The 21,670-nt window shown below is 45.9% G+C and overlaps 4 protein-coding genes across 6 annotated transcripts; 1 reads left to right on the forward strand and 3 right to left on the reverse strand.

Annotated features, from left to right (window-relative positions):
- Positions 1 to 1,753: 1,753 nt before the first annotated feature.
- LOC120697155 (putative 12-oxophytodienoate reductase 5) lies at positions 1,754 to 3,153 on the reverse strand. The gene is made up of 2 exons (XM_039980283.1): positions 1,978 to 3,153; positions 1,754 to 1,944 (listed from the first exon to the last, which is right to left on the reverse strand). Exon 1 carries the CDS (start codon positions 3,101 to 3,103, stop codon positions 1,988 to 1,990), a length of 1,116 nt encoding a protein of 371 aa, XP_039836217.1. The 5' UTR covers positions 3,104 to 3,153; the 3' UTR covers positions 1,754 to 1,944; positions 1,978 to 1,987.
- A 1,758-nt stretch (positions 3,154 to 4,911) lies between these two features.
- On the reverse strand, positions 4,912 to 12,367 carry LOC120697156 (protein argonaute 1B-like). Of its 2 annotated transcripts, XM_039980285.1 has the most exons (23): positions 12,192 to 12,367; positions 10,694 to 11,508; positions 10,403 to 10,614; positions 10,124 to 10,273; positions 9,910 to 10,043; positions 9,687 to 9,796; positions 9,499 to 9,605; positions 9,269 to 9,407; positions 9,027 to 9,143; positions 8,528 to 8,635; positions 8,375 to 8,446; positions 7,477 to 7,599; positions 7,217 to 7,382; positions 7,013 to 7,137; positions 6,797 to 6,934; positions 6,553 to 6,695; positions 6,404 to 6,466; positions 6,268 to 6,331; positions 6,046 to 6,181; positions 5,849 to 5,922; positions 5,659 to 5,753; positions 5,540 to 5,571; positions 4,912 to 5,435 (listed from the first exon to the last, which is right to left on the reverse strand). In XM_039980285.1, exons 2-23 carry the CDS (start codon positions 11,498 to 11,500, stop codon positions 5,224 to 5,226), a joined length of 3,327 nt encoding a protein of 1,108 aa, XP_039836219.1. In that variant the 5' UTR covers positions 11,501 to 11,508; positions 12,192 to 12,367; the 3' UTR covers positions 4,912 to 5,223. The 2 variants fall into 2 exon arrangements, with proteins under 2 accessions (XP_039836219.1, XP_039836218.1); XM_039980284.1 differs by having other exon boundaries at positions 6,268 to 6,466; positions 12,192 to 12,366.
- Positions 12,368 to 15,732: 3,365 nt separating this feature from the next.
- Positions 15,733 to 17,828, forward strand: LOC120697158 (ras-related protein RABA2a-like). Its single transcript, XM_039980289.1, has 2 exons — positions 15,733 to 16,223; positions 17,115 to 17,828. Exons 1-2 carry the CDS (start codon positions 16,056 to 16,058, stop codon positions 17,604 to 17,606), a joined length of 660 nt encoding a protein of 219 aa, XP_039836223.1. The 5' UTR covers positions 15,733 to 16,055; the 3' UTR covers positions 17,607 to 17,828.
- Positions 17,829 to 17,909: 81 nt separating this feature from the next.
- Positions 17,910 to 21,624, reverse strand: LOC120697160 (ras-related protein RABD1-like). 2 transcript variants are annotated; one of them, XM_039980291.1, is made up of 9 exons: positions 21,439 to 21,624; positions 21,259 to 21,331; positions 21,082 to 21,129; positions 20,919 to 20,966; positions 19,980 to 20,051; positions 19,639 to 19,794; positions 19,322 to 19,425; positions 19,198 to 19,225; positions 18,484 to 18,791 (listed from the first exon to the last, which is right to left on the reverse strand). In XM_039980291.1, the coding sequence occupies exons 1-8, from the start codon at positions 21,459 to 21,461 to the stop codon at positions 19,198 to 19,200; spliced, it is 552 nt and encodes a 183-aa protein (XP_039836225.1). In that variant the 5' UTR covers positions 21,462 to 21,624; the 3' UTR covers positions 18,484 to 18,791. The 2 variants fall into 2 exon arrangements, with proteins under 2 accessions (XP_039836224.1, XP_039836225.1); XM_039980290.1 differs by lacking the exons at positions 18,484 to 18,791; positions 19,198 to 19,225 and adding an exon at positions 17,910 to 18,373 and having other exon boundaries at positions 21,439 to 21,622.
- Between the last annotated feature and the right edge of the window lie 46 nt (positions 21,625 to 21,670).

Below are 21,670 nucleotides of genomic sequence, written 5' to 3' on the forward strand. Positions count from 1 at the left end.
CGGCCACATGCCGGCGAGGGCCATGGTGTCGACACACTCATGCAGTCCGTCTCCTCGTCCGCGTCCGGCGACGACGACGAAAAGGCATGGCGCCGCCGACTTCACGTGCACCAGAGCACCACCGCTGCGAAGGTTCTAGAATCTTCCGCTTGGTCAGGACGGTACGGTATGACCAGCAGGAAGGGGGAAAGAGTGTGATCCGACGGCTAGGAGGTGCATGGTATCTCATCCACACCGTCCAGGGTGGACGGTATTTCGTTTACCGTCCACCCTGACCCCGTGGTCGCCACGCCACCAGAGCGGCGTCCCGTCCGCCCTCCGGTACACAAATGAACGGGAAGGAGAAGGGTGACCGCCATGCTTCGAGTCGAACCTCACGTGGTCGGCAGCAACCTTGCTGATCTCCGAGGGAGTGTCCGCCTGCCCGGCGGCGTAGGAGACCGCCACCAGTCGGCAGCGAAGAAGACCGCCTGCACGGGAACCGCAGCATCGCTGCGACGGCCAGGGCGGCAGGAGGCACGTACGGGAACGTCGGGAAGCTAGTGCGCCGCACAGCCGCAGCACCGAACAAACAAACTGCAGAAACTGATGCAGAAACGATGCGCCGCCATGTATGTCGGCCGCCGGGAGCAAGGATACGGAGGCGGGAACGCGGCGGCGCCGTGGCTAGCCGCGGCACCAAGCTGAGGCGGCGCTCGTGGACGGCAATACTGGGGTCGGGGGTGGACGGTATTTCATTTACCGTCCGCCCCTTGGGTCATCGAGGCCGTTCGATCCGACGTCTGCGGCTCAGATTCGGCAGAGTCGGAGGCTGACTTGTCGTCGTCGTCGTTCTCGGGCAAGAGTGGCGCACGCGTCGGCGACGTGCTCCATGGGAGCTGCCGTCCATCTCCACAGTTACTGGCGAGGTCGCAAATGAGCGCGGCAGCCACGCCGGCGGCGGCCGCGGAGGCGTCGCACACGTACAGAAACTCCATTCCCTCCGACGGCGAGGACGGGGCTGGCGCCGTCGACTTCACCTGCGGCAGAGCACCACCATCTCGCGCGTGCCGCCGCGAAGGTTCCAGAAGCTTCCGCTTCCTCGGAAGACGGCGTGGTCGGACCAGGACGGGGAAAAACTATCTGGGAGAACCACCCGGGGTGGACGGTATTTCATTTACCGTCCACCCCCGGGGTCGCGACGCCTCCGGAGCGCCGCCGCGTTCCGGCTGCTCCATGCTTGGAACGGTCTCGGTTCCATCCCGGACCGGCCGGAGGGGATCACGTGCGGCGGCGGCGGTGCGTCGTAGGAGACCGCGCGCGGCTGCGTCGAGCCCGTGTGCGATGGGATGTTCTTGAGCGTGCTCGTTCACAGCCGACGGGGTCGCTTCAGCCAGCCATTCTTGCCTGCGGGCGGCTGGAGAGAGATTGGAGAGCCTCCTCACCTCTCAGCCTCTCAACATGCTGTCCGTCCGTCGCCACCGACGGCCGAGGCTGGCACCTGTATGTTCTGCAACGCCCCTGCTAACGCTGTGACGCGTGCTCCCTCATGTTTTTTGAAGAGGAAGGTGTGTGCTTCGATTCGGTGCCTGTGCGGTTCTAGTCTTGTACATGGTAAAATCAATGCTATTTCACTGTCTTGTTTCATGAAGATACCACACCAATGTCAACTACCATTTTTGCCTTGACATCTGCCAAGATACCACCCCAATGTCAATTTCTTTGGTTAGCCCAAGTAGAAAATGGATGCACGTATGAGCAACTTTGTGTAAAATTTGAGAATGCAATTCCCTTGGAAACAAATACGAATCAAACTTTATGTAAATTTGATGATACAATTCCCTTGGGGAAAAAATACGGATCAAACTTAGTTTATTTTGCTATTCGTAACATAGCATATATATCATGCGTGCAGAGCCAATAAAGCAGCAGAGCACAAGGCTGCAGACGACGAGTGGGGGTCGACAGATTCAAGCACGCTGGAAGAGCAGAGGTCGATGGACGACCATCAGGCGGCCTGGACGACGACGTCGTCGAGGAACGGGTAGTCGGTGTAGCCGACGACGGAGTCGGAGGTGTAGAAGGTGGCGCGGTCGTACTTGTTGAGCGGCGCGTCGGGGATCTCGAACCTCCTGGGCAGGTCCGGGTTCGCCAGGAACAGCCGGCCGAAGGACACCAGGTCCGTGTACCCCTCTTCCACCACCTTGATCCCCTCCGCCCTGTCGTACCCGCCGGCGGCGATGAAGGTGCCCCGGAACGCCTTCCTGTACGGCAGCAGCCGGTGCGGGATCTGCCGCCGCCCGTCCACCAGCGCCATCCGCGGCTCGATCATGTGGCAGTAGAGCACGCCGATGGCGCTGAGCTTGCCGACGAGGTACCCCGCCAGGGCCTCCGGGTCGGAGTCGTGGCAGTCCATGTAGTCCGTGAAGGGCGAGAGGCGGACCCCGACGCGGCGCGCGCCGACCTCGCCGGCGACGGCCTCCACGACCTCGAGCGCGAAGCGGCAGCGCCGCTCGAGCGTGCCGCCGTACTCGTCGGCGCGGTCGTTGGCGCTGTCCTTGAGGAACTGCTCGATGATGTACCCGTTGGCGCCGTGGATCTCGACGCCGTCGAACCCGGCGTCGAGCGCGTTCCGCGCGGCGCGGCGGAAGTCGTCCACCATGGCGGGGATCTCGCGCGCCTCCAGCCGCCGCGGCGCGGAGAACTCCTCCATGTGGCCGTCGAAGCTCCGCTGGGGCGGCACCGCGCGGTCGGTGCTGGAGATGGGCGCCGCGCCGCCGGGCTGGAACGCGGTGGTGGAGACGCGGCCGACGTGCCAGAGCTGGCAGAAGAAGACGGCGCCCTTGGCGTGGACGGCGTCGACGATGGGCCGCCACGCGCCCACCTGCTCGGCCGTCCAGATGCCCGGGGTGTCGGCGTAGCCCTGCGCCGTGTCGGAGACGCCCGTGGCCTCGGTGATCAGGAAGCCGCCCTTGGTGGCGCGCTGCGAGTAGTAGACGGCGGCGTGCGGCTGCGGCACGTTGCCGTAGGAGCGCTGCCGCGTCAGGGGCGCCATCACCACCCGGTGCGACAGCTCGAAGTCGCCCATCTTGTACGGCGTCAGCAGAGGAATGGCCGCCTCCATCTCGCGCTCTCGACCGCACCTGCTGTCTGCAGGTGAGCTGAGTGGAGCTGCGCAGGAACTTGCAGCCACCATTTATAGCATCCAGGAAGGTTTTTCTTTCTTTCACCGTGTTCGGCTGTTCACCAGCCGAACAGCCCTACAGGATTTCTTTCTCCTATTACTAAAGCTCCAGTCTGCCGAACAGTATTTTTCTCTCACAACACTCTAGCTCCAGCCTCCAGCTCCTGTCTGTTTCTTTTTTTATGTAGCATGCCACTAGGCACTAGCTGAATAGTGCAAGTAGTTTATTCTCAAGATAGCCAACGACCCGCTACTACTATTGTATAATTATTGTGCGGAAGGATATGCAGCCAGCAATTACATCCACTCAAGATAATGTGGAAGATGTTCCAACCTATATGCAATTATGCGTCAAGGAATAGGCTCCGTTAATTATAATACTAAAACATACAGTGCCTAGTAGTAGGCTAGTAGTAATCAAACCGTACCTCATTCTTTGCGAAGAAATCCATAGCCGCCACCTCCAATGCTTGTTAGGCTTATCAGCTTATGTCATTAATTCTCCATTAGAAATGTTTTTCAGAATCTGAAATAATAGGTGGCCTGAACAATGCTTTGCATAAGGGCATGTTATTCCTCATAATGTGGTAAAAAGGCAAAAAAAAATGTTTTGTTTATGTTCACGATGCTCGATGCGTCGTCATGTGAGGCTGTACTACGACAGTCCTCGATCTTGTCAGAAAATATGGATAGTTCTGAATATGCTCCAATCTTTTATCATTAATCTACATTTAATATTTATAATTAGTATCCAAACATTTGATGTGGCGGGACTAATGATTAGCCCCCTGTGAGGGCCATGATCTGAAGAGGAAAGGGGCAGCAGCCGCCAGGAGGAAGGAAGAAGGCAGGCAGCCCCCATGGCCATGCCGGCGGCTACTGGCCATCAGTCAAACAGACCGACAAGGCGACAACTAACACATCATCTCATCTCATATCACTGCTTAGCGTAATCGTTCAAAAAAAAAACTGCTTAGCGCCACTATAGCAGAACATGGCGCAGCATGAGATACGATCATGCATAAACAATTGATGAAACATGAATAATGATGCAGCGTGACGACGCTGACGCCACCCCTGACCGAAGCAAGCTGAAACAAATGCTTTCCTTCTGCGTTGGATGGCCACCTTTTCGCCCCCATATCTTTCTGTTTTTATCAGAGAATTTATGATCTCCGTCTACCACTCCCATCACATTTTCAAGAGTTTCTCTGATTCTCTCTATCAAACTCGATTTTCAGGTATTGTAAGATCACTGCCTCTGTTGAGGTCTTTCAGAAATCCGAGAAGCGAGACTTCCTATAAATTTGATCGCTTTACACATAAACTACTTAGATCACCTCTTTGAAATAGCACCATTATATCAGACATTTTTTCAAGGCGGCTCAGGGCTGGATTATTTGGCAGACAACACGCCTAGGAAAGTGATTTCACAATGTAATTTTCGCATATATTAGGAAGCTTTGTCAAATTAAAAAAATCAAGAAGGTCCAGCGTTCTCCAGTGCTGCAAAGTCACTTTCTGTGGCAAGTCCAAAAAGAGTAGGAAGTTTCCTACCTATCTCCTACATAAGCATCAAGCAGTATGGGTCAACCAACCATGAAAGCGTATGTCCGTCGTGGCCATTCGAGGAAGCTCACTCTTCTCAAGGATCTGGAGTGCCCACCACTATGGCGTCCAGGTTGCCTGTTGCGGAATCCACATGCAATCATCAAGACTAAGACCACGGGTTATCCCATGCTGCAATATTTACTTGTCAAACCAGCAGTGACCAATCTATATCAGACCGGCAATATTTGCAGACAAACAGGTTCAAATAATTCCACTACAAACCAGGTCTAAATAACTCCAGTACAAACCAATCTTCAGAGTACACTATTTCCAAAACCAGTTTACAATATTATAAATAGGTACCACAAATTCGCAGCTCAGAAAATTAACTTTGGAGGTTCATAAAAGTGCCCCAGCATCACCATAAGAGAGAAAGCACTCGAAATAAAACGCCAGGCAGGCAAGGTAGGAGGATACTGCTCGCTCAAAGCAGCAGCTCAGCATCCATCTTAGCAGTAAAACATGACACGCTTCACGTTTTCCTTGAGGGCAGGTAAAGGCCTCACAGCAGTCCCACCAGCCCTGGAGCTGCGAGAACTCCCAGGTGGAGGGACACGGCTCGCTCCAGCACCGCTCACCATTGACCCGCTGTCAGAGGTATCTGGCTCCATATAAAAGCGAGCTCGGAAGGCTGCCAAGTGAGCATAGTATGCAGGAGGCACTGCAAGCAGTCCAGTAAAATTGTCAGCATTCTGTCTTGCATTACCACCCCACCTCAGGTGGTTGGCTTGGCGGTCAATATACTCAAGGGCAAGATGCACTTACCAACTGATACTGAGCGTGTGCACCTAGCATACCTGCAAATATTGATATTGTTTTTGGTAAGTCGGCAGTTAAAAGCAGTTCAATATAAAAGAACACATAGGCTGAGCGGTAAATATTACGTGTAGCACAAGTTGTTGGTGAGAGATTGTAACCCATCAGCCGTAAAATTGTTCTCATCCCACAGAACATGATAATGTGCGGGGCGGCTTGTTCCCTAAAAGGACCCCATATCAGCAATCAACTTATTCCATCATGTAGTGTAGTAGAAACAAATAAATGGAATCCAGCAATGAGATAGGGAATCTCAACCTGAATGCCAGCATGGCTACACAGGTAGAAATCAAACTCAGTCGGATGGCAAATCTTTGAATCCACCACAGTGCCTATATGTAGAATAAAAAAAAGGTTCACAGACATTCAGATTAGGCAAGCTAATCTATTCCAAAAAAAAAAGACAACAATATAGCTAAGCCCAAAATATAATATGAAATGAATCGAGAACAAACCAGGCAGTATGTTTCCACTTCTATCAACAGAACGCTGATCATTGTGGTTGTTAGCAAACAACCTAGTGTGATGACGCTTCTGGACCACTACAAAAGTAACTGGAGGCTGGTAATTGGGCTCCAACGATGCACAGGCCTGTAACCATAGTTTCACAAAGGGTGGTCAGAGGAAAATTAGAGGTGAAGAACATTACCAGGAATGCACTTAAAAATTAAGTTCACCTTTCTAATGGCATCAAGTTCGTATAACAAAACTTGATAGAACTGTCCCTCGCTAACACCATCCCTGAAAGTAGTACGTGGTTTAATATACTGTGAATCATTGTCAGAAAAGGTGCCCATGCACAAGGATAGGAACCTGTAGAATATGATCCTCTGGGGTTTCTGTCCTGTTGCCCTCCTGAATGAAATGAGAAGTTCCCTGTGCAATCAACAAAAATTATATATACAGCAGGATCCACACTTGGAGAAGTGAACGCATCTCATTTATCTCCACAAATAACATACCTGACCATGCCACCAGTGACAGTCCCTCTTTGGGGATCTTGCCATACTTTGAAAAGATCCTGTATCAACTCTTGGCGATGGGCTTGGGCACTCACTAATCCTGCATACTTGGTGACCTCCGGCCAGTCTTGAGAAGCAACCACCTAGGGAGGGAGGTACAAGGTGAGGAAAAGGATAGTGAAACTTCAACCAAGAAAAAGAACAGATTTTCTGGTCTTTCTTTGTCAGAATAGTGCACACTTACAGCTGCAATGGAAGGACTAGAATCTTCTCCAGGATGGGGATGGGTAACATCAGCACCAAATATAATGGTTGGCCTGTCACTGACAAGGGGAATTCTCCTTGCCAAAGCATCTACAAGCACAGTATTCCTTCCCCCAACCTGAGAAGTAGGAAAACTGTAAGAGACGAGTCTAGTGTTAATGTCAAAAATTAAAACAGTTGGGGTGCAATGTTATACCTTAACATTTATTTTAAGGGCAACATTTGCAAGATACTGCTGTTTGTTCGCCTTGAAAACATGTTTCGTCAGACAACATTGGGAGACCAAGCCAAGATCAGTCTCACAGATCCTTTTTAGATCCCCTGAAGAATGAAAACAAAACTAATAACAAAGTCTATTCATTGGGCAAATTGTTTGAGTCTTTTGGAAGAGAGCACATACCATAAAGTGAGCCATTATTGTCGGGCAGTATTACAATAAGCAGGTCAAGTTCTCGGCCCTGAGGTCTCAGTATGTTCATGGCATCTTGATAGCATCCCTTTAGTGCTCTTTCAACATGTTCAGGCCTCGCAGAGGATGGTGGTAGCACAGGATCAAGTGCGAAGTCCTAGAAGAACAGAATATGAAGGGCAAATGACACAAACAAAAACCAAAGTGACAAACAGATAACTGTATTGAAGTTCTATCTGATTGACACGTACCATTCCTGATACTTGGCACATCTGAGCCAGCTCATGACAGAAACTCCTGGCAGCATTATCTTGCACATTTCGTGAGAAGTTAATGCATGCCCAGCTACTAACTCTACCTCCATTGACCATTTTCTACCATACAAAATAACAGAAAATAATAAGTAAGACACAAGTTATAATTTTTTAATGATCATCAACCAGGGGGAAACAAAAGGCAAGCTACAGGCTGAAATAGATTTTATCTGGCTAAAACAATGTGAATGGCATATGGGTATAACCTAGAGAAACTAAGCTTAGCTCAGTTGTTGGGAGGTGTGGGTTTACACCCCTAGCACCCATGTTTGAGTCCTCTTTGTTTTGAATTAGGGTGCTTCTTTCTTAGTATTTACAGTGTCACCTGGTTAATCCTAGGTTGGTCGAGTTTTTTTTCCATCTAATGGCTGATTTCAGTGGTAAAGTGGTATAAATATTAGTCACCAATTAACAACCAGGCAGTTGCATATTTGGTAAAACAAGAGCAAAGTTTCAGATAAGCCAGACATCGATGATACAGTTTTGCAAGTAAATCAAGCAAAATTCCTCGAGAAAATTTCCTTATTCAACTAGATGAGCACATGGAGGTGTGAGATGACAGAAACAATATGTAGCTGACTGCCAAAACCCAGAAGATTTCATAAGTCGTCAAGCTATAAGCAATTTAATTACTGCATTGTTCACATTATGCTCAGAGTCTCAGATAACGGCTTGAAAGCATGATATCATAAGATTTTTAAACAAATGGTTTGAGCTATATCATGTCTTTCTCCTCTAATAGTTTCATAAGGTGAATAACTTAGTACGCCTGAAGGAATTCTCATAAAAAGGAGAATTTATCTTTATTTCTCAGGACTGTCATAACAAGGCATACCTTATTCATCATGTTCCACTGGCCGACTCTTGGCAACACATCCCTCTCTCTGCCACTGTCATGGTATTTCAGCTATTACACAAAAAGTAGAATAACAGGTCAAAGAATGTCCATAGAAATCAACAGCTTAACCACAGATTTTAACTCACTAACCCTTGGGGGAGGCAGAACACGAGCTTCAACAGATGCAAGACGCTCATCAATCTTTATGCCAAATTCCTGTGCATATGGATCTTCGAAGTATGCATTGTGATGCACAGTCTGATCAAAATAAGGCAACCGTCAGTTCAAATTGATTGACATTCTTGAATCATGAAGGCACAAGCTAATTAAATGAACAAATGCAACAAAATATCCACGTCAATTAATCATTTTTTCCTCAAGAACCACACACTAGAGAGATTGCTACAGACTCACCACACTCATGAATTAGACAACCAGATCACTATTGTCAATTAATCGTTACATATAAAACAACAATTCTTAATAATAGACGGTACTCTTCACCAGGACATATAAGTTTGTTTTGCATGAATAACTTCCTAATCAAGTATATCGTTTCGTAAAGACACTGGTATTGCTACTGCTGCTGCAGCAATTCCTCCTATGCCTAAGTCAAAGTGTCAAACCAAGAAATATGATCTGTAATCACCTGCAGGATGTCTTTCTCACGCTCTTGAGGACGCTGGCAAGTCACTTTCAGTAGAGCAGTGATCTGCTTCTCATTGAGTCGTTTTGAGTAACGCTGTCCCTCAACTATCTTACAGACCTGGTATTTCAATTCCAAACCATTAGCAAGTTGTGTAAGCATGCTGAAGCTGGATATAGCAATTAGAAATCATATGGATAGATAAACATAATATAATATAAATGCAATTGAGCTAAGCCACTAACCTCCATAGGCAGATAATTTGGTCTTTGTTGATTGCCCACTTGCAAGCAAGGCAAAGAAGTGTGCTGAATACTGAAGCCATAAGTCTCCAGGAAGTATTGCACCACGGTCTTCACGGTACCACGATCATCAATAGGAAATCTAAGCAGGATAATCAAAGAAATCATGTCAGCAAATTATTCCATGCACTATCAATCCATGCAAAGCTAGGGAGTAGGGAACATGCACGTACGATAACTCCCTTGTTGCCTGTGAAGTGAGGCCAGATATACGATATTTCCTTCGCATGTTCCCTCGGTGTGTGACTTCTACTTTTACACCTCGTAGAGCTTTTTTAATCTGTGAAGGGAGAATAACAATGAAAACTGACGAGGCATAAACCAAAGTTTCTATCAAGAAACTTTCGGTAATTAATCAAACCTTCACACGATCAGAATCAGATAACAGTCTAACTGAGATATCTCTGTTAAGAAGCTGAGAAACGAAATCAATAACAGGGAGGGGCTCAATAAATGCAGTAGAGGACATATCTGCAACAAAAAAAATCAAGCAACCACAACATTTCAGATAAGACAGTGTAAGTAGTGTCAAAACTGAAAGCAACATGACAAAAAGAATCAACATGAGAATGATGGTATCTAACCAATATTCAGAGAAAGACCCATCTGTGTGGGCCTTATGCTTTGGTAGAAACCCCGCCAAGTTTCCAAACCCTCACCAAGTTGCTGGCGTCTCCCTAAGTTGGGAGAATAAAATGACCTACCAACAGGACAATACCTACACCGGAAATGAAAAGGCAATGGGGGCTTTGCATAGGAAAATAACTCCTAACAAAATACCATTATCTCAAAGATTACCTGGCCGTAGGCAATTCACGTAGTACAATGTCAAGTACTTGAAGAGCCTCTTGAGGAGCATCTGGTTGTCTCCCAGCTAGAAACATAGCCAGATGTTGGAGATCAGCGCGGGCGGCAAATTTGATCACCACCTTAAATACCCTTTCGCGCCTTAAAACATATAGAACGTCAGTTCGAAATTTTAGATGTGTTTTAAGCACAAATACGACAAAACATAAAGAATGCCAGTACGAAATTTTGGATGCGTTTTAAGCACAAATACAATAGCACCAGCAATACCTTTGGCCTCCACCAAGACTAGCCTCCTCATCTTGCAGAGTAATTTCAAATGTCCTAGATGTAAATGGCAATGGTCCCGCTGTATAAAGGCTCTTCCTTCCATCATATGCAGGTAGACGCCCATCCAAATGAGACTGTCTATAAAGAGTTACAAGCTGTCCCATGACAGCACGATTGACGCCACGTGAAGGAACCTCAGGCGTAATAGAAACCTGGTGACAATAGGTTGGTTATCAGAAATCACATATAAGAAGTATAGTGAGGAATTATGCCTTCTTATTGCGGACTTACATCGTATTGGTGAAGGTCTTTATCAGGCAGCTCAGCAAAGAAATGATTTGCCTTCACAATGCACCTGGAGCCATAAGTACCCTTGCCAGGGCGCAATGGGAATCTAACTGATTTGCTTGATGCTGGTGCCATCTGAATGGCTTGACCGGTTGAACCCTGACCAGTAATAGCAAGTTGCTGAAACTGTTGCTGGACTTGTCCTGTGCTCACCTCAGCCTCCGCGGGCTGCGAGGAAGAGCCAGCTCCCGGTGGGGATGGTGATACCGCCACAGGGGCTTCATATTGGACATATGGGGCTTGGTGCAGCTCGGGAACTGATCTCGAAGGACCTGGAGGAACACTTGGTCCAACACTACCACGCCCACGCCCGCCGTAGTGTGGCTGAGGCACTCCCCCTCTGGGGCGTGGACCACCACGTCCCTGGTACTCCTGTGACTGATACTCAGGTGGCCCACCACCAGGATGTTGTGAAGGTGGGACTCCACGGCCCTGGTATCCACCACGGCCCTGGTAGTCACGCGGTTGAGGTGGCCCACCAGGCTGTTGTGAAGGTGCGCCACCTCCACGGCCCTGATACCCACCACGCCCCTGGTAGTCACGCGGTTGAGACTCAGGTGGCCCTCCACGGCCCTGATATCCACCGCGGGCCTGGTGTTGGCCTCCACCACGGGCACCTTGTTGAGGCAGTAAACCACGTCCTCCCCCATGCTGTTGAGTTGTCTCAGGTCGCTGTGAGGAGCCCTGTCCAGGCGCTCCAGGAGCCTCCCCAGAACTCTCTCCAGGGCCAGTTCTTTTCTTCCTCACCATGATGGACCCTGGCATGACACAGATACAAGAGCGTCGAAACACACATTCAATGAGAGCAGGGTATGTGATACACACATCGCAGGGACACGCAGCGGCAGCAGGGTATGCGATACGGATACACACATTGCAGGAAGCCAGGAACACACAACGACAGCAAGGTATCTATCCTCGAGAATTAGGATGAACTAGCCCCCGAAGGGTTTACTCTATCTAATCCATAAATAACAACAGTGGTGTTATATAAAAAAAATATACAACAGTGGAACCATAACAGTACAATGAACAACAAGAAAATAGCACACGAGACATGCGTTGAAGTGCACCTACATACACCAAGTAATATGACGACGAGGGTCCTGTCCTGGGGTGTTTTCAAGTTCTACATGGTTCTGGCTGCTGCTCTGATGTTACTATGCAGCGGTAAAATTGGATCGATCTAGTGGCGACTAATTCGCCCGTGAGTTGTTAGGGGATCACAGGCGGTGACGCGAGCAAATCAGGGGCGGGGCCAGTACAGGACATGGGTGTGCGCATGCGCACCCGATAATTGTTGCGACGAAAAAAAAATCAAAGCTAGTAGTAGTAGGTAAAGTTCATGGTCAGATCCGAATAGAAATAGCTCGCATTAGGGTTCTGGGTGTGGGATTTCGCGCGGCGTGAAGGGGAGGGGGAAGGGAGTGGGCGCGCGTACCCCTGCCGGATGCCTGTCGCCGGCGAAGCGCCGCCCCGCGAAGCACCAACCGCACGAGGGCGGCGCCAGTCGCCCTGGCGGCGCCGCTAGTCGAGTCGAGTCGAGAGGGAGGGGGCGGGGAGAAGGCGTAGGGGGGGAGAAAGAAATCCGGGAGGAAAAGGTAACCGCAAGCGAAGACCCCGCTGATCGGGGCGGCCTGTGTGTATGTAGGCTAGGCTAGCGACGTGGTGGGCCCACGCCACGCCGGGGAAACGGCCACGAGAGAGAGCGAGGTTTTTTTCTCAACAAGACCCCACGTCATCGCGCCCCGCATGACGTCGAGTCTGGTCACTGGCAGGTGGGCCCAGTACGTCAAGATCCGGAATTAAAAAAAACACTAACAAGATCCAATATAGTATCCGCTAAAACTAATCGGTAGAAAAAAATCCACTAAGTATTAGTACTCTATTTTCTACCAACAAATTTCACCATCAACCATAATTAGGCTGTGGATTTTAAACCATCAACAAGTGTCATCTGCGGCCCCATCGTGCGGTGACCACAACTACCATACCATCGAAGATTAAATCGCAGGATTATTCTAAACCTCGTCGTGCGCGTGTATCGTCGGAGACAAAAAAAATGATGGACTCTGCTGTGTCTCTGTTGATTGATCCGTGGACTAGCTAGATCCATCACCCAACATTACACTCCCGCATATGTTCACTCCGTTCGGTAGTCAGCTCCAGTTCCAGTCCAATAGTATTTTCCTCACACACCACTCCAGCCACCAGCTCCAGCTCCAGCTAGCCCAATAGTATTTTTCTCTCACACCATTGCAGCTCCAGCCTGCCGAACGCAGTGGTTATCCGCACATATATATCAACAATTTCATACGAAGAAAAGGAGGAGAGAAGCAATACCGGGGCAAAACGTGGTGGTACAGAGTAGATCTCTATAGGGACGTACGAGGCGAAGCGAAACCCTAAAACTTTGGATCCGACTTCTCCACTTTTTATAAGGGGGACGTGATGCCCGTGTGACTCGATGGAGATGGATTTTAATTTGTGGACCTCCCCCATGCGTATGGGTCATTAATTAAGTACATATACTAGCCAAGATTTGGGGCCTCCTCATGAGTCGTGGCCCCACGTGAGGCCCCGTGCACTGTTCATGCGGGCCCACATACTATTCACGTGGGCCCACGTACTATTCAGGCGGGACCTACATGGGGCCCACGTACTATTTAGGCGGGACCCACGTGGGACCCACGTACTATTCAGGCGGGACCCACGTGGGGCCCACGATTCTATTAAGTTAGTCTCTTTATCTTAAAAAATATTTTTCTTCCATTATTTGACAATACAAAATATATTTAACTACTTCCTACATACAAAAATAATAACTAAACTTTGTATACTACATTTACATGTGGTAGTTGTACTACTTCTTGGGTTTTGATTTCCCTCCGTAAATCCACAAAATATAATTAAAATGTTCATTCATTTCTAATCTTACTTTTTTTCCTACTAAAGTAATTAAACTATACCTACTGACAAAAAAAATCCTAAGGAAAAATTACATGTACCTCTATACTACAATGCTTGAGATTGGCGCGCTCTCATACAAAACTACTATGCCGCTTTACTGTAATTTTTAGATCTAACTCAATACATCGATACGATGTTGCTTCGAACATAGTAACAGATAATATCTTTCTATTAATATTTTAGGTCCACGTTTTTTGTATAGGCGCGCGTAGCACGCCAACCTGACTAGTTTACTCAAAGAATGTAAAGCCCATTTAATTTGCAGTGTTCTCTTTATAGAAAAAATGCAAAATGTTTTACGGAGCATCGGCGCATATGTTTTATATTAGGCAACGTATGCTATGGAAACCAGCCTGCTGTGAAAACCCGTGCAAACCACGATAAAAAAGTCGTCTAAATTTACCAAAAAAATTACACATGCAGATGATATGATGACACACGATCTTGTAAAATATCTTGTCCAAACTCGACTTCGTTTGTGAGATATAAAAATAACAAATTTCTAACAAATCATCTGACAGCTTTCTGGGTTGAAATTTGTTATTTTTATATCTTACAAACGAAGTCGAGTTTGGACAAAATATTTTACAAGGTTGTGTATCATCATATCATCAGCATGTGTGATTTTTTTGATGAATTTAGACGACCTTTTTGCCGTGGTTTGCACGAGTTTTCACAGTAGGCTGGTTTCCATAGCATACGTTGCCTTTATATTAACGGTCAGATTTCATAAATCATCCCTTTTTATCTACTATGTGGTATATTGAGGACATGTTTAACCTTATATGATACTTTACTTCTTTGTTAAAGCATCAATATGTATAGTACAGGAGGTGACGGTAACCGTAGCCGGTCCAATTATCTCGCTGCTTTCCACACCAATCTCAGTACAACGAGTTCGTTATCTACGGGAGTACTACCCGTCCACAAAATAAAAAAAAATATAGTTATAAGATGCGATCAAACTAGTTCAAATTTGATCAAATTTATTATAAATAGTATTAGCCCTTTTGTGTCCAAATAAATTTATTATAAAATATATATTCTATAGCTAATCTAATTATACTTATTTTGTATCTTAAATACTATCATTTTTATATAAATTTAGTCAAAATTCAAACTATTTGACTTATCGAAAACCAAAATTGCATTCTTTGTGGACGGAGAGTTAGAAGAGAATTAGGATGGTTTAATCATTCTTTATTATTAAAGGTGCAACCCTTTAACTGTGTATGCACATGAACACATCTCAGAATTACACATCTCATCTCATACAAGCAATGTTCACTTAAACGCTATAAACGCTAAACGGTTGATATGGGTCTGTGACTCTGTGTATTATTGACAAATGTTAGTATAGTAACATGTACATATGATTAAAAACAACAACAATAATGACAGTCAAATAATAACTTCAAGCGACAATGACCATTAGAGAGTTGTGCATCCACTTTTGCGTGAATTAAAATTAAATCTTTAAGCAAGATCTTTGATCAATATGTTCTTTGTCCTAAACAATATGCTACTCACCCTAAACGGCATGCTACTCGTCCCTTTAGAATGTTGCCGTGTAGCACCATAATCCGTGTAAGAACATCTTCAAGAGACTCTTCATATCTTTTTTTAGTTTACATGAATAGAAATTTTGGTGGAAAAAAGCCTTCCAACAGCCTCTTCGATTGGATATCTAAATATAAACATCTTCTATTTCGGATTTCTCGCTAGCCAAAGATGGAGAACGGGGATGTCTTTCTAGACTACATATAAGATATAGAAAAGCTGTTGGAAAGTACAAAAATATAGAAAACAATTTTTACTCAAATAACTCTCTTAATAATAGTAATTTAGAGAGTAGATTTTAAAAAGACTCTTGAAGACGCTCTAATACCATACAACATGTAATATACCATTTATGATCTAAACCGTACGGTTACCCTCGAGCAACGTTTACACGTCATGTAGGCATGTAGCCTCTGTACGCGAACACTGCATATGGGTGATAGGTGCCAAAGAAAAAAAAATCACGGCCGTCGTAGCCCGTGCGCTAGACCCGCACGCAGATCCCGAGGGGATCTCGTTTTGGGAAAGTGGGGAGAGCGAGCGAGCAAGGATCTCAGCAGCTCGCCTCCTCCACAAGGGCAGCAGACTGGAGAGTGGGTGAGAGCCAGCCGAGCAGAGCTCTAGCTAGATCCAGCAGCTCCCTCGTCCTTGGCTTGGCCTTGCTTGCTGCTTCAGCCAGTCACTCCGTTTGGTCAGGTGACTCTCCCCTCCTCTCCTCCTCTACCGCCGAGAGAGAGAGCAAGGGGGAGATCCAATCCAATCCGATCCAGTCCAAATGGCCGGGCGGCGCGCGGAGGAGGAGTACGACTACCTCTTCAAGGTGGTGCTCATCGGGGACTCCGGCGTCGGCAAGTCCAACCTGCTCTCCCGCTTCACCCGCAACGAGTTCTGCCTCGAGTCCAAGTCCACCATCGGCGTCGAGTTCGCAACGCGAACGCTCCATGTCAGTCACTCCACCATCTTGCTGCTCTTCCTTCCGATTGCTACCACTAGTACAGTACCTCGCTGGATCAGATCAGATCTTGCCCCACGGCCACTACACATCAGATCAGATCAGACTACAGATCCTGTCTCCCTCCTCCGTTCGCGCAAAAAGAGTGTTTTTTTTTCAAGCAATCTGTCAAGCTGGTTGCGTCCTTGCCTGCTGAATATGGATGGATGATCCATTCATTTGATACACCCGTTGATTTCGCAGCTAGCTCGGCTCGACGCTAGCAAGGCTTAAAAAGTTACCGTCTTTCCTGCTAAGCAAAGCAAAGATACACGAGTCGGCTCCAGCTCAGCTCACAGTGTCACACCAGACGCACTCATCTCACTCATTGGATTGTATGATGAAAGAGTCATCTTCCACCTGCACCACCACTAGTGGGGTACAGCAGTGTATGTTACTTGTGGATAAGCGCTAGCCTCAATCAGTGTCACTCTCAATTCTGTAGCAAGTGGCAAGTATCTTTGCCCCTAGTGCACAGCTTAACTGCCTAACTACCCTTCACATTGCGCTCTACCTACCAGACTGAGTTGTTTCTTGTTTGCTTGTTGCCTTGGCTGCTGAGATCCAAAGAGTAGAGTTCCAACTGCAAGTCCCGAATTGGGTTCGTTTCCAATTAAGTTTGTTCCTTAGTCCCCCCTATCCCAACCAAGAAATGGGAGTGCTGTTGCAAACTGCTCATTATCAAAACTGCACCTCTTACAAATTTGTCACAAGAAGATTCTCAGTTAACCAAGAAATGATGCAACTTGCAGTGTTATTTCAGGCAGTGTTTCCCGAATGTATAAATGATTCTGCTAGTCATGCAAACCCTCACCTGTGCCTAATGCTGACTTGATATTGCAGGTTGAGGGCAAGATCATCAAGGCACAGATCTGGGACACGGCAGGCCAAGAGCGGTACCGGGCGATCACGAGTGCCTACTACCGTGGAGCCCTTGGTGCGGTCCTCGTCTATGATGTGAGCAAGCCCACCACCTTCGAGAACATCAGCCGGTGGCTCAAGGAGCTGCGCGACCATGCCGATTCCAACATCAGAATCATGCTCGTCGGCAACAAGACTGACCTCAGACACCTCCGGGCTGTCACCAGAGAGAATGCCCAGAACTTTGCAGAGGCAGAAGGCCTGTCCTACATTGAGACGTCTGCGCTGGAGGCGACAAATGTTGAGGAGGCATTCCAGCTGATCCTGGGCGACATTTATCGTGCCATCAGCAAAAAACCCGTGGCGTCGGATGAGTCTGGGGCCGGGGCTGCTGGAGGTGTCAAGGAAGGCAAGACGATCAACGTTGCAGCCGGTGACAGTGCTGCTGAAAAGAAGCAATGCTGCTCAGCTTAGTACGGGTGCTGCGTCCTGCCGAGATCTTCCAGAGGCGAATGTGTTGTCGTGACGGCTGTTTTGAGTCCAAAGTTTGTTGATTCGTTTTGTCAGATAGTACCTTTGTTGGACCTCAATTCTCTAAAGCAAGCAGTTATATATGATTATATCAAATCATCAAGTCAGTTGTTCTCCTATATGATTGTATATCAAACCATCCATTCAATTATTTTCTATCAAGTATTAGCCAGCGCACATATAACCAATTGAGATCTGCATTTTCAAAAACATAGCCCAGAATCGAAGGCAATTACAAACTCCGGCTGACAAAAAGATGAGATAGACAAGCTCAATTATCATATTAAACAAACAGCAACCAGCACTCACACCGTATATCATGCAATTAACTGCAGGTTTTAAGATTAGTTGGTACATTTTGCAGCTTAATACTGATACAAACTGTGCAATTAATGCTAATCTGTCTAAGGATAGACATCTATGTACCGCTAAAATGACACACATTTAGTATCCATTCCATCCAGTGCCTTTTCCAATATAATCTTGACTGAACAAAGTCTTGCAGCATCCATCCAACCACTCACCAAACTTGAAGTCCCCCCCAGATGATAGGAATGGAGCACTGCAGGTCTGCAGGTATACCCTCCCTTGCTTTCTGGAAGCCTTTGACTGTTTATGACGAGCAGCAGCTGCTCTTCTGCTGTATTGGCTGCCCTTTCATGTGAACGTGGACGGTGGGTCTTCTCTCCACGCTCGGTTGGGTTGCCATCCTGCGGCAGTGGCACGGCAAGTGATAAAATCATCAGGCAGGCATGCCCTTCAAGTAATATCCAATTCTGAGCACGCAAAGGTGTGCCATCACGGATGCAACAATAAAAGGGGCAGCATGCACACTCCATATTATTAGAGGCACCGAAAAGACATATAAAGCTCAATGATCCACCAACAGCACTCAGAAAAGCTAAAATTAATGACCAAGAGGATGTCCTGAATTATTTACCTAAGAAAGAAAAAGTTAAAAACTTGATTTTCAAGTAGTCAGAATGGTACACGTGAAATTGTGAGAAAATTGCCATCGTTGGCTCTTCATCTAAAAAAAGGGTAAATATTGGGAGAGGAAAAAAATGCAAGCATCATTCAATTGTGCATTATTTCCCTCCAAATAAAAGAGTGAACAGTACCAATCTACTAACAGTAAGGATGGATCTAAACATCCGAATTCTTAAAACAAATTTGATATTTTAAAATAGATATGCTTAAAATTTTATGCTAATCTTTTTTTTATATTATCAAGCATATTATTACACATAAGAATAAAATTTTGTATAAATTTTTTTATGTATTATTTGCTCCCTACAATTAAAAAGGTGAAAAAAGATTCGTATCCGTATCCGATCCGTATTCGAATTTTTATATCTATTATTTGAGAATATATATGATAAATTTGAGGTTTAGTTTTTATGAATCTTTACAAGATCAATGTTAAATACAAGGCTATGAATTTACATAATAAATTCTATATCTTATTTATTTATAATTGAAGAAAATTAACCAAAAATCTGACATTCGAATAGACATCCGAATCCATCCTTAACTAACAGAGCTTTATGTAGCTTTCATATCTGCAGCATGCGGAAAAGTTCAATAATGTTACTGTGCCGAGCATAGAAGATAAATGGGAACGAAATGGCTTCTGAAAAAGTTTATTTTTAACTTACCTTTTCTTTATTTCTGATGACATGGTTAGGAAAGCTTCCTCAACATTGATGGATTCCTTTGCACTTGTCTCAATAAAGGGAATTCCTAATGAATCCGCAAAAGCCTGCAGTTGATTTAATTGTCAGGTTTCGGAAGAAACATAAATATGTATATAACTATATATCTATCGAGAATAAAACAGAATCACAAATAGAAATGCAATCTTCCCTTCATTGTTTTAATTCCTTTTTGTTACTTTTATTAGTTGTCTTAGTTAGCTGTTAGCCAACATTATGTTAATATTTTAAGGAAAAAGCATAAGAAAAAGGATCTTTACCTTTGCTGTTTCGGTATCAACAACCTTACTATCGACCAAATCACACTTGTTCCCAACTAGCAGCTTGCATACACTGTCATTGGCATACCTATCAATCTCACTCAGCCACTGCTTGATGTTATTGAAGCTGTCCATGTCCGTAACGTCATATACAATCTGAAAAGAGTGGAGTATATGATATTAATCTCATTCCAAGACTGGCATATTGTGTAAAGTGAAAAGGAAAATTAGTTGTCACTAACTAAAAAGAGTAAACATCAACTCTATTCAAGCTATCCTAATTCACTTATTGCGTCAGATAAGTAAAACAGGAAATCTGATCAGCATTTAAAAGGAATTACAATGATTCCATGAGCTCCTCGGTAGTAACTGCTTGTGATTGTCCTGAACCTTTCTTGGCCTGCTGTGTCCCACTGAACAGGAAAAAATGACATCACTATCAACAACTGATGGCTGTACAAATATGAGTAGATTTTGTAAAGCAATGTGTGAGCCAACACATCACATCTCACCAATTTAGTAATGAGTACCTAAATTTCCAGTTTCTAGCTGCTTCCTAAGCATTTACAATCTAACTATCGAAGTTATCTGATATCCATTAGTATTGGAAATCTGCTACCTGGCACCTATGCTTATCCATTCAAAATTATGTGATGTAAATTATATGAGATGGGTACACCATGAAGATCTGTCTTATAATCATACACATCAGTTTGTGCTATAAAAGAATCCTGGCATATATCCATTAAGGATAATCGGATTTTGCTGTTGCGGTGGCTATTGGTGCTAATAAAATTGTACCAAGGATTTCTTCTTCATCGCTAATCACCTACTAACAAAAATCAAGGAATCTATATATCATAGTTCTGTTCCATAAAAAAGAAAATACCATAGTTCTAACATTTCAGGTTCATCATAGTGCTTCTATTATTATGGTTCGTAATCATTGTCACCATTGCTAGAATTTTAGCGCAGGATAAGAACTGAAGACACCAAAGAATGAGTCAAGTTGTGTTTGAACAATGTTTAGATGGCAGACCATGAATCCTTAAATTTTCTGGGTTTGTATCACAGACCAAAGAGGCTATGGTGCAGAACTCAAGGGTCTATGATATTCCAACCAATTGTACCCACACTTGTGTTTGATTATGTGAAGTACGAAACCATGTACCACATCCTGATATCCCAGACAGGAGCACATCCAGATAGTATAGGAAGCGAACACATGGCACTGGTGCAATTGCTGGTAAAATAATTAAAATTCTCTGAATGAAGCTTACAATCTGTAGCTTGACTGTCTTTCCATCGAGCTCGACAGTTCGAATTTTCTGAAACGCAGGGCATTCGGGTCAGAGGGTGGCAGTTAGTCGATGATCCATGAGTGAGCGGAGAGCAGCATAGTAAGAACAGACAAAAGAGCATGTTTTGCAGTATACTACTTACGAAATCAACACCGATGGTACTGATGTAAGTGTCAACATACGAATCGTCCTGTATGGAAGATAACATAACGAAAGCAAAGCCGGTTTTGTCAGGAGCGGAAGCAAAGCAAGTCACCAAATAAATTTCTTTATTAACTCATAACAAACAAGGAGGGAAAAAAAAGAGGCGGGGGCTTACAGCGAACCGGAGGAGGAGGCAGGACTTGCCGACGGATGAGTCGCCGATGAGGAGCAGCTTGAAGAGGTAATCGCTGCAAGAGGAGAGGGGGTTTTAATTCTGGTCGGGCGATTATCACCATCTGATCCCAACCGAGACAGAAGAGTGGGGAAGGCGGGACCGCGGGAGAGAGGGACTTACTACTCGATGCTGTTGCTGCTCATGGCGGCCGGCGACTTCGATTCGAATTCGATGATGGAGTTCGGCGGAAGGAGAAGAAGTGCAGAGGAAACTGCAGGCGGAGAAGCAACGCAAAGGCAGAGGCAGGGGCAAACCGGCGAAGGCTTCTCCTTTTCTTGAGCCGCTGGTCATGCATGGTGGTCAGCGGTTGGAGGAGTTTGGCTTTGGCAGGGGCGCCCGCACCATGGCCCAC

The sequence above is a fragment of the Panicum virgatum genome, chromosome 3K (assembly GCF_016808335.1).
Source record: "Panicum virgatum strain AP13 chromosome 3K, P.virgatum_v5, whole genome shotgun sequence".
NCBI lineage: Eukaryota > Viridiplantae > Streptophyta > Magnoliopsida > Poales > Poaceae > Panicum > Panicum virgatum.

What these genes read in the sequence shown, in the direction of transcription:
- LOC120697155 (XM_039980283.1), bottom strand. Translation starts at nt 3,103, where the DNA reads ATGGAGGCGGCCATTCCTCTGCTGACGCCGTACAAGATGGGCGACTTC.
- LOC120697158 (XM_039980289.1), top strand. Translation starts at nt 16,056, where the DNA reads ATGGCCGGGCGGCGCGCGGAGGAGGAGTACGACTACCTCTTCAAGGTG. An exon ending in TCGCAACGCGAACGCTCCAT is followed by an intron (nt 16,224 to 17,114) that starts GTCAGTCACTCC and finishes TTGATATTGCAG; the next exon opens with GTTGAGGGCAAGATCATCAA.
- LOC120697156 (XM_039980284.1), bottom strand. Translation starts at nt 11,500, where the DNA reads ATGGTGAGGAAGAAAAGAACTGGCCCTGGAGAGAGTTCTGGGGAGGCT. An exon ending in AACTTGATGCCATTAGAAAG is followed by an intron (nt 6,182 to 6,267) that starts GTGAACTTAATT and finishes CTATGGTTACAG; the next exon opens with GCCTGTGCATCGTTGGAGCC. An exon ending in AAGTGGAAACATACTGCCTG is followed by an intron (nt 5,923 to 6,045) that starts GTTTGTTCTCGA and finishes TTCTACATATAG; the next exon opens with GCACTGTGGTGGATTCAAAG.
- LOC120697160 (XM_039980290.1), bottom strand. Translation starts at nt 21,461, where the DNA reads ATGAGCAGCAACAGCATCGAGTA. An exon ending in AGCAGCAACAGCATCGAGTA is followed by an intron (nt 21,332 to 21,438) that starts GTAAGTCCCTCT and finishes CTCCTCTTGCAG; the next exon opens with CGATTACCTCTTCAAGCTGC. An exon ending in GTACCATCGGTGTTGATTTC is followed by an intron (nt 20,967 to 21,081) that starts GTAAGTAGTATA and finishes CCTGCGTTTCAG; the next exon opens with AAAATTCGAACTGTCGAGCT.